This window comes from Urocitellus parryii, chromosome 8, assembly GCF_045843805.1.
Source record: "Urocitellus parryii isolate mUroPar1 chromosome 8, mUroPar1.hap1, whole genome shotgun sequence".
NCBI lineage: Eukaryota > Metazoa > Chordata > Mammalia > Rodentia > Sciuridae > Urocitellus > Urocitellus parryii.
In genome coordinates this window covers 13,790,783-13,809,582 of record NC_135538.1, presented here as the reverse complement: position 1 = coordinate 13,809,582, position 18,800 = coordinate 13,790,783, and the positions used below count along the sequence as shown (strand labels likewise).

The 18,800-nt window shown below is 39.8% G+C and overlaps 1 protein-coding gene across 1 annotated transcript in view; it reads right to left on the bottom strand.

The window, feature by feature from the left end:
* Window positions 1-18,190, bottom strand: part of Syne1 (spectrin repeat containing nuclear envelope protein 1) — a 419,401-nt gene extending 401,211 nt beyond the window's left edge. Inside the window, exons 1-2 of the mRNA XM_077802046.1 lie at window positions 18,133-18,190; window positions 10,288-10,611 (exon numbers count right to left, since the gene is read on the bottom strand). Of these exons, the coding sequence (XP_077658172.1) occupies window positions 10,288-10,354 (67 nt within the window). The 5' untranslated portion in view covers window positions 10,355-10,611; window positions 18,133-18,190. The remainder of the gene's footprint in view (window positions 1-10,287; window positions 10,612-18,132) is intronic.
* Window positions 18,191-18,800: the final 610 nt, after the last annotated feature.

The window sequence follows — 18,800 nt, the reverse complement described above, 5'->3', positions numbered from 1 at the left end:
ATTATTATTACAGAGATAGCCTTTATTATTTTGGAAAGGAATCATATCACACAGTTGAGACGAAGGTATTTTTTCAAACTTGTAAAATCAAATAGGTGTTAAAATGATATTTGAATACCCATATTTCCAGTCTGGTTTACATATGCTTTATATTAATTTATTAATGGATTCACTAATTATGCATAGATCCTAGTGACAATGTAACTGAGGAAGTATCACAACATTAGGATGCAAAATGACCTCAGAATATCTGCTGCTTCTGGTAGGAGAACCATGAATCTGGCAATGCTTTCTCAAGGAACTGTCTTCACGCCTTTGACTTGCAGATGTAAGAGCCAGGCACTCTTGAGGGATTTTTCACAACTTCACTGAATAAGATAAAGTCAAGAGACAGAAGTTTTCAACACATCTTTTTGTATGCCATACATCACATTTCTTACAGCTTGATTATAGTGCTACTAATTATTGGGGTAGAGAAATTATAGGAATAAAATTAGCATAAAAATGTCCAGGAATTAAAAAAAATAATAATTGTTAGTCTCTCATCATAATGGTTCAGTATGAATAAATGTTTTGGGTAAAAAACTGGACATTAAGAGTTTTGATTTTCATAATGATCTTTCCTTTTGTAGAAATAAATGGGCAAGTTTCAATTCACCAAGTGATCACAAATTCATTTTTATGCTGAGTTGATTTGAATCAAGAGAAGTAGGTTATAAGTGATGGGTCACCAGATTGTTCAACTCGTGGAGAGGTTGGCTCATATTGCCCATGGATGAGCTGTGAATTCTGGCAAGCACGTGTGGAGATGGTCATAAAGTCTTCTCACTTCAGTGTTATGCAAGACCAATTTTAGGTATGATTTTGAAACACTTAAGGGCTCTCTTGATGTGTTGCTCCTTCTCCCCTTGGGTTCTTTCTTACCTCTTCTGAAACAGCCTAAAGTCTCAGGGTCCTAAGTCTCCCAGAGTGATTTCCTTTGAGTGCAGGCTTCACGGGTGCTTGGGCTAAAGAGCACGAGAGGGTCCTGCACTTTGGTGGGCCCCACACACGTTCATGCTCTGTTACATATTAAATTGTTCTTATCCACTGAACAAGTGAATTCCACATTTTTATGTTGTGCTGGTCCTGAAAATTTTGTAGCCAGTCTAATAATGACCCAGCCAGCATTAACAGCTATGCCCAGGATAACTGGGCGGAGTTCGCATGGCACTGTAGGAATGTTGAGTTGCCCCTCAGTTCTGGATTCCATCGGTATCTATTATCTAATTAAGACCTTGGTTTATCACTTCACTGCTCTAGAATTGTCTCATTTCATCTGCAGAATGAGAATGTCATATTAGGAGCCCCAAGTCCCCTTCCCGTCTACACAACCACACTCCCAGGATAAAACTAGGGACCCATGATTTTAAGAATCAGATGTGAAGTGAAAAACCACCTGAATGTAACAGAGATCATTGAGTAGTTTACTACTCTCATCAATTCACTTAATTATCTATCTATTTTGTGGAAAGTTAATTTATTCATTCACTTATTCATCAAATCTATATTTATCCATCATATCTATCACCCAATTTAAAAATTCTTTGATCATTATCTTTGCATCCAGGAGACTACAGTTCTCTGAAGACAGGAACTCTGCACATCATGTTCATATCAGATGACTTGAGCACAGATGTCCAGTAAATATTTGTTCAGTGTGTGAATGTACAACTGAGTGGACTAGGCACTTACTAAATGTCAATTTGTGCTCAGTAATGGATATGTAGAATTGCATAAGATACAGGCCCTGCCCTTGAGGTTCTAATGTTCTAATTGGACATGGATAATAATAGAAGCCCTCATGGACTGATGTAAGCTTTAACAGACATATTGCTCAAGTAGACCATCAATAAGGGAATCTTTCTCTGGCTGGTGTACTAGGAAGGCAGCACAGAGGAGGGAAGATTTGAGCTGGGCCTTGAAGCTTGAGGAAGGCAGGGGGGGGGGCAGGAATGTGACAGGCCCAAGTGAGATCACAGATTAGCTTAAAGGGAGCTGGAAGTGATTCAGAGAGACCAGAGTCTGTGAACGGCTAAGAGAATGAAGATAGGAAAATTGGTAGGAGTCAGATACTGAAGATTCTTCTGCCACAATGAGTTCATCTTGAAGATTACCATGAGACAGAGGAGCAGGGAAAGGGGCACAGTAGAGTTGTGCTTTGAAAGATCCCCTGCTACATGATTGAGGGTGCAACCTATCTAGGTTTGGGGATAAACTCTAAGAATTCCACATTTTTCTCTTGACTATGAAACGCTCATCTCAACCAAAATTGAATAAGCTGAGTTAAATCTGTGAGAATTTTCAGGAAAGCAAAGGAGCTGAAAATGTAGGCTATGAGTATGTAATTAGTATAATTCTTAGCAAACTGAACACTGCAGTTCACAATATATAACAACAACATATGGCAGGTATCACCATAGATAACAACAACAATCCAACAGGATAAACCCTGGGGATCTCAGCATTCTTCCCAAGTTAATGACCAGTCAACATAATAATCAAAGAAAAGCAGTAAAAGGGATTTAAATGTCATGGGAACAATGTTGGTGACACATATGAGGAGACAGAAGCAAACAAAGGGCAATTGTGTAATTCAAGGTAAATGATCTTTTGAACATAAGTGGAGACCAGTGTTTACTAAACACAGAAGATTAGTATCAGTAGAGGAAGGAATTGTTTGTTTTTGATCTGAGAGGTCATTGAAAACAATGAAAAAAAGAGCATAGGTTACCATAGAAACCATTTTCAAAATACTTCAAGCAAATTTCACTACATCTAAAGACTCTGAAGAATTCAAAATCCCCTATGGGTCATTCAATGCTGAATTTGTTTGGGGCAGTCACCTTCTTTCAGATGTTACCATTCATTTACTTGAGAAGAAACAAAGTATCATTTGACTATCCTCAGCATATAGTAATACTGTATATATTCTTATAAAGTAACTTTGCAACTATATAAGATAATATATAAGATATTATAAGATATCTTTCCAACTATATAAGATAAATGCATGCATCGTCAACTGAATATCTAACCTTAATAACTGCTTAAACCATGGACTGTCATTCAAAGATCAGGATAGGTATATTTGTTGTGTATACACAAAAAGAATGGATAATATCCTCATTTGCCCTAATCTGAAAGAAAATAGAAAAGAAATTTTCCTGAACTGGAATGAAAATAAAAGAGAAAAATAATAACCTGAGACATGAGTTGTTTTTGTTTAACCTTTGAAAATACATGAGGAATTTCTCATATAAACTTAGAGTCTAATAATTTTTTGTTTCTAGGTGTTTATTACCTTAAAATCTGCATTAGTGAAAGTCTAGTGTTTGTGGATGCCTCATCAGAAGCCAACCCAAGGCCCCAGGTCAGATCCAACACAGGCAGGGTTAAATAGCTACCAGCATGGTGACTCACTTGTACAGTTTTGCTTAAAGCACAGTTGGGAGTTTATCACCCAGTCCTTGAAGAAGACACCCTAGTGTCCTCACAATATTTCAGATAATCAAAACACGTAAGATGCCACACTTTCTCCTTTCTCTTCATGCAACTGTGTCCTAATTGAACAATGAATGATCAATGCCAAGAAAACGATTCCCTCCAGCTCCCCAAAGATTTTCTCCAAAACACAAGCAGAATTGGTACTAGTTTCAATATGTGGAAAGAATCTAGAGAATAATGTCATGGGGAGCAGGTGGAGACATATGAGGGAGGAGGTGCACAAAGCAGGAAGTCAGCAGGGATGTGACAGACACTCAGGTGTCCACAAAGGCATCAACAGAAACACCATTCCATGAGAACTGTCCTTGGTTCATGGTGGGGCCCCAACTCCATAAGGGTATAAGATTGAGCAGGGCCTAAGTGAGAGACATTTCACCTTTGGGTCTCATTTCTGCCTGCTCTCTGTCATTTCTGCTTGACCTCTGCATGAAGTAGAGCAGAATTATATTTAATAATCTTTTAAGGAGTGTCTCTTATCTAATTCATTCCCTAGAACCTTGCAATTCCTGACAAGCCTCACACAGGTCCATTCTTTAGTCTTCTAGAAATAATTTGAAATTATAGGTACACGCACTTGCACCTACTCAGACCTAGTATTTATATGTAAAACACACATACAATGTTTTATACACGAAACATATAGGAACAGGTGCATGTAAACATTACAACGTCCAACACAGTTGATCACTCCCTCTTGGAACTCATTCTTCCCTTGCCCCCTGGGCCTTCCTTCTTTCCTCTTCCTTCTTCCCACAGTGGATGGAGTGTCTGCCTCATGTGTGAGGCCCCTGCCGTTCTCCATTCCCTGAAATGTTGACTCCTCTAACTCAGCCTCTTTTCTCTCTGTCCTTACTCCCTGGGAGGTATCAACCAGCCCCACAGCTTCCAATACTATCTCTGTGCTGAGGGCTTCCAGAGGTGTTCTTTCTCTGGCTGCCCTCGCCCTCTCTGCAGTTGTGCATACTAAACTCCTTTCTGGGATGTCCACTACGTAAGTAAAATGAGTGAGGGAAGGGAGGTTCTCCCCATTTGCATCTTCTTCCGTCTCTGGGGTCAGATATTCTCACCTTTTCGGTTTTGTCTACATGTCCAAAATAAGCTCTTGAATTGTTTTTATCATCACTTTTTCCTTTCTCTTTCCTTCTTTCAAAGCAAAAAGTGAGAGGGCCAACCTTCATTCCTGTCTCTCATATGCCATCTCTAATGTGTCAGAAAATTATTTTGTTCACACTTTCAAAATATATCCAGAATGTTACCACCTCTCTCCCCACCCACTGTTTAATATACCTAATCCAAACCATGGTTGTCTCTTGGCTTATTAAAAAGAGCCTTCCCTGATTTCCCAGCTTCCACTATTGAAAATCAACATATTGTCATTATATCATTATATAATGCTCATGAAACATCCACATTATGAAATATTCTGTCCTTCTAGTGTGGAGGGCACTTGTGAATTTGACCCACTTCCTGCTCTCAAGGTTTTATACTCTGGGTGCCTGGGTCAGACACATACATAAGACAGAATGTGAATCAATACTTGGTAACTGGTGAGAAAGCTGAAATGTGCCAGAGCAGTATGGAGGGAGGAGGGAAAATTGTCATAATATTAGTGACAAAGTCTTTACCAAGGAGGTTGCATTTAATTTATATCCATTGAGTCTAAAGTTCAGTTTTAGGAGCATGAAATTCAGCTTGTTCCTGAAGGTGGCCCAGAAGGAGACAGAGACAGAGCATCCTCAGAGCATGGTAAATAGTGTCATTTGCCTGAAACATGTAGGGAGCTTAAATGTTAGTTGTTAGAATAAGGAAGCCAAGAAGACTTTAATTGGGAGGTCAGGGCAATAATTTTGTTTCATATGTTTAATGTCATGAGTGACAAGATTAAAGTAGTTGTGTTAAAAAAATTTTAATGTGGAGGCACTATGATGTGTGGGGATGCTTTTCCATTTTCTGCATGAGCATTAGACACTCAATATCAACTGCCACACTCTATATCAAGTTCAATGTAGAGTATCCACACATAGTCACACATGCATAATTTTTGGATCAACTTTGATTTACATTTGACCATTTGACATAATATTAGTACATGTAAACTTTTGCTATTTTTGATTCAGCAGTTTTTTTCCCATTTGATATATAATATTCTAAAGGTTTTCAAAGACCCTGAAGGCCCAAGACATTTTATCCATGTAGCACAATAATGAAATAGCTCTACAAAGAAAAAGACTTGAAGGACCAGAAGTATAGAAATGTGAGCACTTTGATACATATAAAAGTAATATAAACATGGAACTATATTCTTAAAAAGGAAAACTTGTTTAAAGCATTCAGTCACAAAAACAGCACATAAATCTGAGAAGTCAGTATAATCACCCATTCAGGCAGAATGTGTGTTCTTAGAGCAATTTTATGTTGAAAGCCCCAATAAACACACTTTAGGTAACTTTTTCTAAAAGACAGCAAAGAGACCCAATTTTAATGGTTTGTTCTCTTGTTTTTAGATGCCATGACTAATTTTATCTTTAGTTCATTAGTTTGGGGATTATGACTTACTCATTTATTCAAATATTTACTTAACTATGATGTTCTAAAATACAAAGAAATTATTCTTGTTTTGTGTCAATTTGGATTCCAGATACCATCATACAACATTCTTATAGGAAGAGAAAGAGATGAAACTCAAAAGAGAGTTGTACCTAAGTACAATTAATGGAGTTTGATGCTGCTTTTTGGTTTTATGTGATGATTTTATACTGAACAGCTAGCAAATTTCATAGATAAGTCTCCAAAGGTCAAAATGCTTCTCTATTCTGTTTTTCTTTAAATCTAGTCACAAGATTAAAAGATCAAATTTTGACTTTGCAGAGAATAATCCTACTTTTTAAAATCAGCCCATTCTATGTGACATTTTTGCAGGTCCCTTGTTTTGTGTCAATTTGGATTTCAGATACCATCACACAATAAAGAGTTTTCTGGATCTTTTCTGGCATTTTCTACTTTGTCTATAAGATTGTGTCAATGTCACCCCGCTGTATAATACTCAACATTGATGCATTAATTTAAAAATCCATTAAGTTTAATACATTCAAAAGAAAAAAGTCATTGCTAAAGTTAGTCAACCAATGTTTTAAGTAAATGTTATGCATAAGCACTATGAAAAAATTACAAAGGTCTTTACAATATTGTTACTTTCTTGTAAAAACAATAATCTAAAGAGTTGAGACTTTTATTTTCTTAGATGTAACCTTAAAGTGACTCTATAAACTATTTGTCAAACGGATCTCTTTAGTTAGCATTTAAAAGCAAAAATATATGTATACTAATCATGTGCATTTTAAAATTTAATACGCCCCTATTACACTCTTTTCTTGTATTTTCTTTTAAGCCTATATAGAAATTGATTAAAGTTACAGAAACCCTTATTATTCTGAAGACCAAATGAAACTCCGCATTGCAGACTGTCTGTTCATCCATAATTCAGGATCCCAGCCTAAAACATTATGCTCAAACAAGCACAAATATTGGCAAAGGTGAAATATTGAACTGCTACAGTAGCAGCTAAATTATGTAGCAATCTCTGTGTGTGCTTGAATTCCCTAGCACTGGGAATAAAAATTAAAAACAGAAAAATAGTCAACAATTATAGTTATAGACTAAATAAGCAAGATAGTAAAGCCATTATTTAAAGTGACATTCTCTTTATTTGTTATTCATGGTTCTGAAATGACAGTAAACCCAAGAGGAGAAAAAACAAAAACAGTAGTTACTCATTATCTATCCAAGCAGAGAAAAGGGAATTCTAGAAGAATGTGCTTATGGACTTGAACTTTGAAAATGGCAAGCAAGACTGATTCTATTTAAGCTTATAGAAATTTATCTTGCCTCAAATAAATTTCCTCATTTGTCTTAATTATCTGGGCAATAATGCCAGCCCTCCACTTATTAGAACCTCGTTCAACTGTCTGGAGGTTCCAGCCAGCCCATAAATACCCTTGGTAAATGACAGGTCTCTTCTCTCTGGGAGGGCTGGCCCCTGTGTGGGCGCAAAGCATCAGTAAGGGTACAAAAGGAGAATCAAGAGCAAGAAAAATGCCCCTTGCCTATTGAATCAGCAGAATTAACCCAGAAGATGGATTTGTTAACAGACACACCCACCAGGTCACTTTCACTTCCTGTCATTTCACTTCACTTCCTCTAATGCAGACTAGGTGTGTCGCATTTTGTAGCAATGCAGACCTTACATTTATGGCCATCGGTAATCTATATACAGTAAATAATTGATGCTCATGAATTTTCTTCCTTCAGGATTTTAAGGCTTGTTATTCTAACTTTGTCAGGTACCCTTCTGATTTGTTATAACTTTTGCAGAAAGGAAGAATAATTAATACAATAAGTATAGTCACCTCGTTATGTAATAGAATTACTAGTTTCATACATCACTGAATACATTAGACCATTAACATTCTTCCCACAATCTAGGTGATTAGAAAAATTTTCAAGAAAGATTTGCAACAACTTATCAAGCTGTGCCTTCTTATGCAATGTTCTTCTGTGACTACTGGAATAGCTCAACATAGCACAGCTATTCAAATAGTTTGTGAAACGCCTTTAGTATATTATCTCCTAAGATTCACAACACAATTCTGAAAGAGTCTAAGCTGGGTGGGAACTGTTCATATTTTGCAAATGGGGCACCCACATGCATGTGTGTTAAACAGGGAATCCACTGCCATGGGCCCAGTGTGGAATGGAGATGGGGACTACTCTCTTTCTCCCACTCCATACATTTCTCAATAAAAACAACTTATACATCCATTATTTTTTTTAAAAAACTCAAGCCATAAGTATTCTTCATTCTCCTCTCACCCCAACCATAGCCTTAATAAAAAGACTTCCATTCACACCAAGGTCTGAATGATGGGTAGTGATTGCAGAACCAAAGTCTGATGCTAAGTGATTTCAATTTTTCCCTTCACAACATTCCTCTATTGTCAATGTGTTTCTCATCTACAGAAGTTTCACGTTTAATAAACTTTGGTTGAAATCTGCTTTATAACCTAAATTATCTTTCCTATACTTTTGTGCTTTTGTAAGAGACCTATAGGTTTCCTTTCTATCTGTTCATAGCTGCCATTACTGAAATGGTTTGGAAACTTGTCCTCTGGCACACAGCGAAGTCAAACATAGACAGAAGAATGAACTCCAAACTCATTTACCCAAATCAAGATGCTCAATAAAAATTGGAGCTCCCTGGTTCTGGGAAGAGCCAATCAGATAATTTTTCAGCCTATATATACCTGTATATTCAGCAGAGATCTGATTTTTTTTTTTTTTTTTTTTTTGGTAGCAGGGGTAGAATCCAGAGGTGCTTTACTACTGAGCTACATCCCATCCTTTTTCTTTTTTATTTTGAGACAGTGTCTCCCACAGTTGCTTAGGGCCTGTTCTTTAATTCAACAAGGCTCTCTTTGGCATGACCAATGGAATTGTTCAACAACAAACTCAAAACTTAAGTTACCACTCACCCTGAGGCATCACAAGTCCCCCTGGGCAGGTGAATTAGGTGGGTTCACTGGCCACAGAGCACTCAATCAACTGGTTGGTGTCTGGTCAGACAAGGAGAACTGATTCAGATCCACCATGTCCTGATTTTCTATATCTATGAACATACACTGGGGATAAATATCCAGATTTAAGAGCTCAGTGTGTATTTTGAAAGTCAGGAGTGCTTCACTGGAATTTACTGCTGTGGACATCAAATATACTATAAGCAAAGAAAATGGGATCATGACACCATCTTGCTATGGTAGCTGTGGTGCAAAATCACAGCAGCCATTCATTGGCAGTACTAGAAAACTTAAAAATCAAACTGTAACATTATTTTTAAGCTCTCCTGACAAAGGTTAGAATAAAACCCTCCTAATTGGGAAATCTTTGTATCCTGAAAGTATACATTGGAGCATTGGGATTATGACAAAAAAACAAAACAAAACATTTTCACATACCTACAGGAGATAATTGATTTTATGGTTCAAGGATTATATGCATGTAAAGAAAACTGAGAACTGGGAGCTCCCCTAAGAACAGCCATAACATTTTAATATTAATTCTTTTTTAGAAGACAATCCACTGATAAAGAAAGAGCACCAGTGAGAAATGCAGGATTAGTCCATCTGTTGCCACTGATCATGACTGTCATGTCCTTCCACCTCTCGGAGCCTCTTTGAGATGAGGGTCTCTCTATGTTTCTCAGGCTGACCTAGAACATGCCATCATTCTGCCTCAGCCTCCCAAGTAGCTGGGTTACAGGCTTGAACCACTGCATCCAGTTAAAACAAAACAAAGCCAAATACATGCATCCACTGTCTGGCAACAGTACATGGCTGTGTGTAGCATTGCCAAGGTCATCTTCCCAGGCACTGTCATTAATTTTATTGAAGGAGAGACTTAGAACAATTGGCACTGAAGGGCCATTTGGATCACACTAATGCAGACAGAATTCACAAAGACCCATATCTTTATCTTTTCTTTCTACCTCAACAAAACTCATCTTAAGACAGCATGCACTTGTTTCAAACAGTGGAAGAAAAGATGTCCACTCTATCATTTGCTCTTCTTTGCTTTCCTTTCAATTCACAAAATTAAATAAAAATCTAAGCAAATGTAGATTCTCAGTTATGTTGGTATTTGGATTTAAAAGTGTATTTAAAAAACAATGCTGAGATTTCTGCCCCTTACCTTGCAGCCTCTGCATCACATTGGCGATGTCCCGAGGAGAACGCGAGGTACCTCTGGAACTTGCCATGGTCTTTCTATGGCATGAAACCTACACCACTGAGAGCCTCTTCCCTGAGGCAGTACAGGACTATGCCACTCCAGAAAGCATGAGAGGACTTTCTAGATGTGAGGAGTCACAAAGGAATCCAAGGCACTGGCAGCTATCAGTGAGTGAGGGCTTCCAAACCTTCCAAATCTTGAACCTCTTCTTCCTCTTCCTCTTCTTCTTCCTCTTCTTCTTCTTCTTTTTTTTTTAAGACTGCCCTCTTAGATGAACTCTGGAATCTGAAAAACAAAACAAGAAAAAGGTATATTAATAATAAAAAAAATCTACTAGGTCACCATAGTGCTAAAAGGAGAACTCTCTCCATTCAGTGTGAATTCCTGATTCATTATCAACTGAAATAGCCAATGTAAAGAACACTTATAAAGTGCCATGCAAATGTTAGAAATTTATATGATATTTGACAAAATTTATATTGGACCTAAAATAAAATTGGTTGCTGGAAGGAGAAATACACTTCTTTCCATGTTTTTTTTAATTATAAACTTTATCAATCTATGAATTCTGTACTCAACACACTGAGCTCTATTTCTCAATTTTCACAGGTTCTCTTATCTATGCTATTTTGCAAACATATTTTGCTTTGTTTTGTTGTAATGTTTCTAGGAATGAGATCATATCCTAGCTCCTATAACAATTTGACAAATTAAAAGAGTTTATAAAGGTAAAAATTATCTCAGTCTCAAAATCTGACTTTTAAATATTCTAAATTTAGAAGACAAAATGGGCCGGGTTTAGCTTTCTTCTTCCCTATGTAGAAAGACTATAAAATAGGTTGTAAGGCTGGGTTGAGCATGGACTAATCAGGGAGGTTATTGCTCTTCTAAGTCTTGCCTGAATTCTCTGCTTTGGTCAAGTGTAATTGGTCATTCAGGAGTTGGGTGGCGAAAAAGAGGTAGGCAAATATTTGGAGGAGTCTTGCCATTGAGCAGTGTACTTTTAACAAGGATTGCTAACCCAAGGAGTTGGCTGGACAGGTCTTGCCATGAACAGGATAATCAGAAGAGAGGGCTGAATAATGCACCCAGAGAAAGGCACTTAACCAAGGGCCACAGAAGAGGCCCATGTGAGCCGGATGTTCTATTACGATTCCTACTACATCTCTTGGTTATGATGATGATGGGGAGGGGGAAATGGGGGTAGGAAGAAAAGAAGGGGGACAGAAACATGAAGAAAGCACAGCACGTATGTGTGGAATTGCCCACCTGCCTGAAGGAAAAGGAGAATCTATGCATGCTACAAAATTATGCTATACTTTCAATGTATAGTGCTTAAAATTAGCATTATTTATGATGAATTGGTTAAGCAATAGAGTATAAATACAAAGTACAAATGATTTTTTTTTTTTTTTTTGGTCCTGGGGATTGAACTCAGGGGTTAAATCCTGAGCCACATCCCTAGCCCTTTTATGTATTTTATTTAGAGACAGGGTCTCAATGAGTTGCTTAGTGCCTTGCTTTTGCTGAGGCTGGCTTTGAACCCTCGATCCTCCTATTTTAGCCTCTGGAGCCGCTGGGATTACAGGCGTGGGCCACTGCATGGGGCTGTACAAATGATTTTTAAATGGTATTACAAATACCAGCATATATTGCACACATCTTTAAAGGATGAAAAAATGCTACACACTGCTACTGCTACTGCCCTGTGCTTAAAAAATAAAAACAAAAAGGAACCATTAGAGAAAGAAGTCCTCCCTGACTGCTCACTTTGCCAGTTAGAGGGCAGAGAAGAGTAAACAGTGTCAAGTAGTAGAGAGATAGAAAGGCAGACCTATCTTGGCCACCTGAAATCAGATTAGTAGGAGAAGGACAAAGTCGTTGGCATCTTCTAGGCTAGAAGGCTACCTCTCAGTGGGTGGCTCCCTCAGAGTTTCTCAGAGGGAAAATAATTATGTATGGCTGGCCTGTCACACATCATGTCCTACAACTCTGCCAAAATTATGTTCCCATTAGCAGTTTGAATTTCCTGGGTAATATTCCTACCTGCCCATGCACAAAAGCAACCTTTACTTGGAAAAATAACAGTGAGAAAGGCCTGAGGAAACTTACAACTAGTCTCTTTCTCTAATCTGTTAGAAAGTTAGGGTCCACAAATATAAAAGTATAACTTTCTGAAATCTGTCTATCTAAAACTGTGTATCTGTCAATATTCTTCATCTGCATGCATTTTAAGCAAGGATAGGGAAAGCAATTCACTTCAATCCAGCTGCCCTACATTAAGTCCTGCTTAGCAGGGTTAAATGACTAAAACATAGCCCCCACCTTTAATCAAGAATTACAGAATTAAAAGGGATTTCTGCAAGTCATTGCATTACAGATCATTCTGCTTCTACCCTCTTGTAGATCACATTCATGTAACAGAAAAGATTAATTCTAACCTCAGTTAATCTCTCTCTCCACATTAAACTCAGAAATTCCTTACTTGTCTCTAGTATGCATCCAGTCTTACAGCCAGAGCATAGCTAACACACTGAGTGACAATATCAATGCTAGGGCTACCAAGATGAATACAACACAGGAATCTAATTTTGTGGAGCTTAGAACATAATGGAAAAGACAACAAAGAGAAAACGATACAAAAATCCCAGGAGTAAGTGCAAATATAAAGATGAAGGGCTAGAAAGGAGAAGGTTTTGCCAATCTGGGGGTTCTGGAAAATTCTACTTGGAAGGAGATAACACCTACACTCAGTCTTGGCCAAAGAATTAGAGTTGGGTGAAAATATGGACAGTGTTTTCCAGGTAGAGTGGCCAGTTTGAGCAAAGGTATGGGAATGAGAAGCAGCATGAATCATATGTGGAACAGCTAATAGCCTGGCATTGAAGGCCTCTGCCAGGTGACACTCTGACAAATGAGGGAGTAGCCAGATGGTGGGGGTCCCTGTGTACATGCACAGAAGAGTGGTTCTGGTTTTCTAGGAGGCAAAAAGAAACCATCGGGGCATGTTGGGCTGGAAGTGAGAAGAAATGACCTAGATGAATAGCTATAGTTTTTAAGGGTGTATTTGAAGTGGTCAAGGCAGGAAGCCCAGTTAGGAAGGTTATCTCAGGAATCCAGACAGGAGAGGATGAAAGGCAGAAACTGGAGAGAGGGAAGAGGGTGAGAGTAAGACAAAGAGAAGAAACCTTCACAGGGCAAAATTTGCAAGGCTTGGTGATTGGTCAACTGGGTCTTAGAGTTTCCAGAGTGGATAAGGGAGACTGAGGCATCCCGGAGGATGTTCAGGGTTCATGGTGCCATTAATGGAACTCAGAGAAGAGGAGCTGCACAGGGTTTACTTCCAAGTACTCTTCCAAGTACACCATATCCTCCTAGTTTTTGAAAGGAGCCATTTCTTCATTGCTCCTTTGCCTCACCTTGGAGAAACTCTCCCAGCTGAGCAAATGCAAAACATCACTCACCAAGGACCCCCAGCTCACCTGAAGCCCTCCCTAAAGATACTTGCACACATCCAGCATGGTTTTCCCTTGATTCCTCTTGAGCACTAACACTCCACACTCTGGCCTACACTCTGCAGTACTGCTAACCTTACTTTAATCAGAACATGACCATTTTGCTGGAATAAGGATTAACTATAACTCTTACTATTTCCATAACTCACTCATTTACAGCTCATATATCCCCAAGCACATATGAAGACCTCAATATGTAGTTTTGTTTTGTCGAATCAGGTTCAAAATACTTTATGTGGGTGAGACAAACCCCAGAAAAACCCCTAACTCCCCAACACAACAGAAGTTGAAACAACATCCTTCCTTTTTCAGGCCTCAGATAAACCAATTTGCTTTTATCATTATTTATACACAGGTCTTATATAGAATTATAATTTTCTTGCTTTTTACTGATACTTTAATTTTGTGTCATGTGATTTGATAATAACTGTAAAAATAATAAAAAGAATACAAAAAAAGAAGACTGTGATTAAGAGATACAAATTCTAAGCTTAACTTTGTCCCAACTAGTGGGGCAATTTTGAGAAGGCTCTCTGCATGAATGTCCTTGTCCTCAACAACCACTTATTGGAGACAGAGTGGTACAGGAAATGCACAAACTGGATGAAGAAAGACCAGGAAGGAGCACACTTTAACTCTGTCTCTATGATCTTAAGAAAGGTTAGCTTTTCTGAGCCTTTGTTCCTTCATCTGTAAAATGAGGTCAACTTATGTGAAATTAGGCTGAATCGAGCAGCGTGCTTGCCTAGTATGCATGATGCCCTGGGTTCAATCGCCAGTATGGCCTAAATAAATAAATAACCAATGCATGCCATTGAGTTTCAGTAAATCACTGGTTTCTCCATCAACTATCCTCAGTTTCTCCATCAACAATTTGAGAAGTGGCCCCCAAATGGAAATATAACCCCAAAGGTATGCTCCAATTCCAAAATCAATGGTAGCATAAGGGACAACAACTACAGGTGAACAGTGATAAGAGCCTCAAACTGAGTAGTTATGTGGTGGTATTCTGATTGTGAACATGACCTAAGAACCGGTCACCAAAGGGAGATCCAGAAAAACCAATAAGTTTACCATCTCAGGGTTTTGAAAGAAGTTTTTAATAGATGCAGGATATTGTGGGGTGAGGAGTTAGAGAATAAAGGGTGAAACCAGGCACTTGGATGGAAGGGGAGAATGGGGTAGACACTGATGGATCGTACACTACACCATCTCTACATCTCTCCAGAAGAAGGAACTAAGAAAATACAGTTAAATAAATTTATCATACTTAGCAGAAAGGTAATATTCCTGTATTTATTATTTCACTGCCAATATGTATTGAGAAAATATTTGTAATGGATCTCAGTGTATACTGAAATGGTGAACAAGAAAGACCAAGTGCCTCATTGAACTTAGAGACCAGAGGGGGAGATGATATAAACACTATTGCCACAAATCAGACAGGGTGACTTGTAATGGAGAAGTCCAGGCCACAGTGGGGACAAACAGAACATTCAATCAATAACTGTCTGCTGCACTCACAGTGCAGGATGCAGAGGGAATTTCAGCTCTGTGCTATTTGGGATTCTCCTAGCTGATTGACAGTGTCTTCTTACCACCCATACCTGTGAAAATCACAGTCATGAAGTGTCACTACTCAACTTGTTCTGTCTTACCCCAAATGTACCAAAGGCTACCACAGCTCTTTCTTATTTGTGTGACTAGAAAGGAATACACTAAGGAAGCAGTAGGAAAAATACTACCAGGCCACAAGAATATACCTTAAAGCAATACAACCAAAATTTTAGATATTAGGAAACTACAGCAGAAAATTCCAAACCCTGAAAAAATGGGGGGGGGGGGGGAAGAATGGAGACCATAAATGCATAAAAAGATTCACAGCAGTATGATATATAAATATTGCTTAGTTATATATCTAAATATGAACATGAAAGCAATAATATTGAAATTCACTACTAAATTAAAAATGTAAAAGTTCTTTCAACCACCCGCTCCAAGACTTTTACTGGCTTAAATTCACATAACTCTCTAATTTTAAATGTAATTATTTTTTGTCTGTTCTGCCCTTAGTAATGAAATTACTTAATAAACATTAAGATGGCTATGAAGTAGGAAAGCAGAGGGCCATCATTGGCTTAATATAAATATATTTACTAATATATGTACTCAGGTTATTAGTAAATAATTCTGTTATTCCCTATTAAGAATTATTCAGGACAATGATAAGAAATGGTCCTTTTCCTAGAGTCACAAGAATACCAACAAGTAAGCACGAGACAAATTATAGAAGAAAACAGCATGAAAAACATTCAGGGTTATGATGCAAATGATTTTGTAAGCTGGGGCTATAAAATGCACCCAGAGATAACTGCCGCCTTCTTTCCATACCTTGCTCAATATGTATTTCACTTCTTGCCCAACATTAGTTCTCCTTAGATTAGACCTCAAGGAAGGACACAGTGAAGAGACATCTGCCCCACAGAGGCGTCTTGGGCGCTGCTCACCAGTCACGTTCAGGCTACAGGGTGTGGCTGCAGTAGCTAGAACTGCGAAAATGCCACCCACCTTGCTCTTACTTCCTGTTATAGTCACACCTCCTGACAGTGGCCAGAAGCTGCGGGCTGCATAACTATCAGAGAGTAGGACCCAGTGAAGCACCCAGCAATTGTAGACATTTTTCAAATGATAAAGTAGTTTTTCCCAGTCCCTGCTCCCTGGTAGCAAGGAATCAAGTGAAAAGAATGCTTACTTGGGGACAATAAGGACAGAAGCAAATCAGTTTGTGGAAAATCATTAGTCAAGAAAAATAAAAGTAAGGCTATGATGTAACAGTTGATTGAATATTTTTCAAAGGCCAGCAATATTATGATCATGGTCTGTCTGAGCATGTTTTTATTTTTTTTATCTTCAACATGAAACATTAAGTTAGTAGTGATCTGGTACATTTTGTTCTAAATCTGCTACAAAGTAATAAACAGACTGAAAAACACAAGAAAATTAGTTACGTATTTTAGTGCACTATTCTGGTGATAACGAAAACTTTTTATCCATATTATTAATCTGTTTCATCATGGGGAGTAAAAAGCCTCTCACAAAGAACAATCCTCATGACTCACAATTAAATCAGCATTTTATGCAGATGTAGGTCATATTAATGACCTTTGCTTGATTTAAAATTAGTAGGCATTCTCTTGCATAGGACTGGCTTTTGTACACAAATCCTGCTTTTAGGAAAGTAGTTCTTAGATCAAGACGAATAAATTTGCATTAAAGAACAGAAAAATAATTCATTTGGGGCTTTCTTAACGTTGACCAAAAAAAAAAAAAAAAAAAAAAATCCGATGCATGTAAGTTTTTCACTCCAAACTGGAAAGCTCAGAAATGAACATCACAAGCTCCTGAGGTTTCAGAGCTGATATTTCTTATTTGAACCTGACTCTTAATGGAAGAGGCCTGAACTTCCAGCATCAAACACTGTTATCCCAAGCAGCACAGCCAATCTCCTTTCCCAAGGGGCTTTCCTTTCTGGGTCTGATGGATGCTGCATTTTGCACTAAATTCTGCCCTTTGCGATGCACCTGCCCCGCTGTGAACCACCATTTCCCAGAACTCCTCCGGCAGCAGGGCAAAATCGGTCTGAAACGTGTCTATCTGAGGAGATGAAAGTTATCTTGCCCTCTAGTGTAGGCTCTGCTTGGAAGCAACTGCACCATGACTGCGCCGGGGGAGTCGCCAGGGCCTCCGCGCAGTCTTCAAGCCCTGGGCTCCGCTACCCATTTTCCCTCCCCCAGCCTTCCTAAAATAGTCTAGGGGTGGAGGAAGGGAGGCTCCTAGAAATTGTCCAACGCCCTACATCTCCCATCAGATAGTAGCAACAGTACCGACCATCACAATACGAGGGTGGCTGCCTTTTGCTTCGGTATCCTTGGAGCCCAGGGGACGTGCCACAAGCGGAAATGACAACTCACAGAGGGGGATATTAATAGGGATATCTACGTACGAGATGCAGAGGCTCCCCAACCTCCTTATCTCCTTATCCATGAGTGTCACACACGTACGCACACCACCGCCACTCTCTCCCTCCCACCCAGTACGCAGCGCCTCAGCGTGCAAGCACAAACTTGCTTACGATTTGTCTGCAATTTGTGCGCCTTGCACCTATCTCTCCTTCTCTCTCTCTCTCTCTCTCTCTCTCTCTCTCTCTCTCTCCCTCCCTCCCTCCCTCCCCCCTCCTCTCTCCCTCTCTCCCTCTCTCCTCTCTCTCTCCTCTCTATCTCTCTCTCTTTACCTTCTCTCGGCCTCGTTCAGGTTGCAGGACGCGAGCTACCGCCTCCTCCCGGCTCGCTGCGCCGGGCTCGGCGGGACTCAAGGGTGAGCAGCTGTCCGCCCGCCCTGTCGCCGGCGCTCGGGCGCGGTCTGCAGGGCTGCAGGGAGCCCGGCCGCCCTGGTGACAAGAGTACAACAATCCCAGCCCCGCTCCGGGCTGGCGATCACCCCGGCGGGCGCGCGCCACTCGCTGCTGCGCCGCTGCTCGGCTGCTCTGCCCTCCCTCCGCGATCGGTTCCTCCCCCGGCTGCACACTAGGGGGTTAGGCCTCCCCCATCTCCCGCCCTCCGCAGCCAGTGCTCCTGCCCGAAGGGAAAGTCACGGAGGAGGTTCAGCCTATGGGCAGGGGCCCAGCACTACCCCTGGCCCGCCACACCCCCTCCGGGCCCCGCGCCGGCTGCGGGATCCGCTGCTCCCCGGCGGAGCTGGGGGCGGGGACCTGAAGTCTCGCTTCTAGGCTTCCCCCTACCTCAGAAAGATGCTTGGTCTCAGCTATTTCTCTGCAGTCGCAAAGTCCTTCTGCTTGACCTAACCTCTTAGCAAGCTCTGCTAAGGGTCCAGCTCCGGGTGGTCGAGGTGGGAAGGAAATGTCCCAGGGCGCTGGGACCTGCTGCCCCTGCTGCCTAGAGG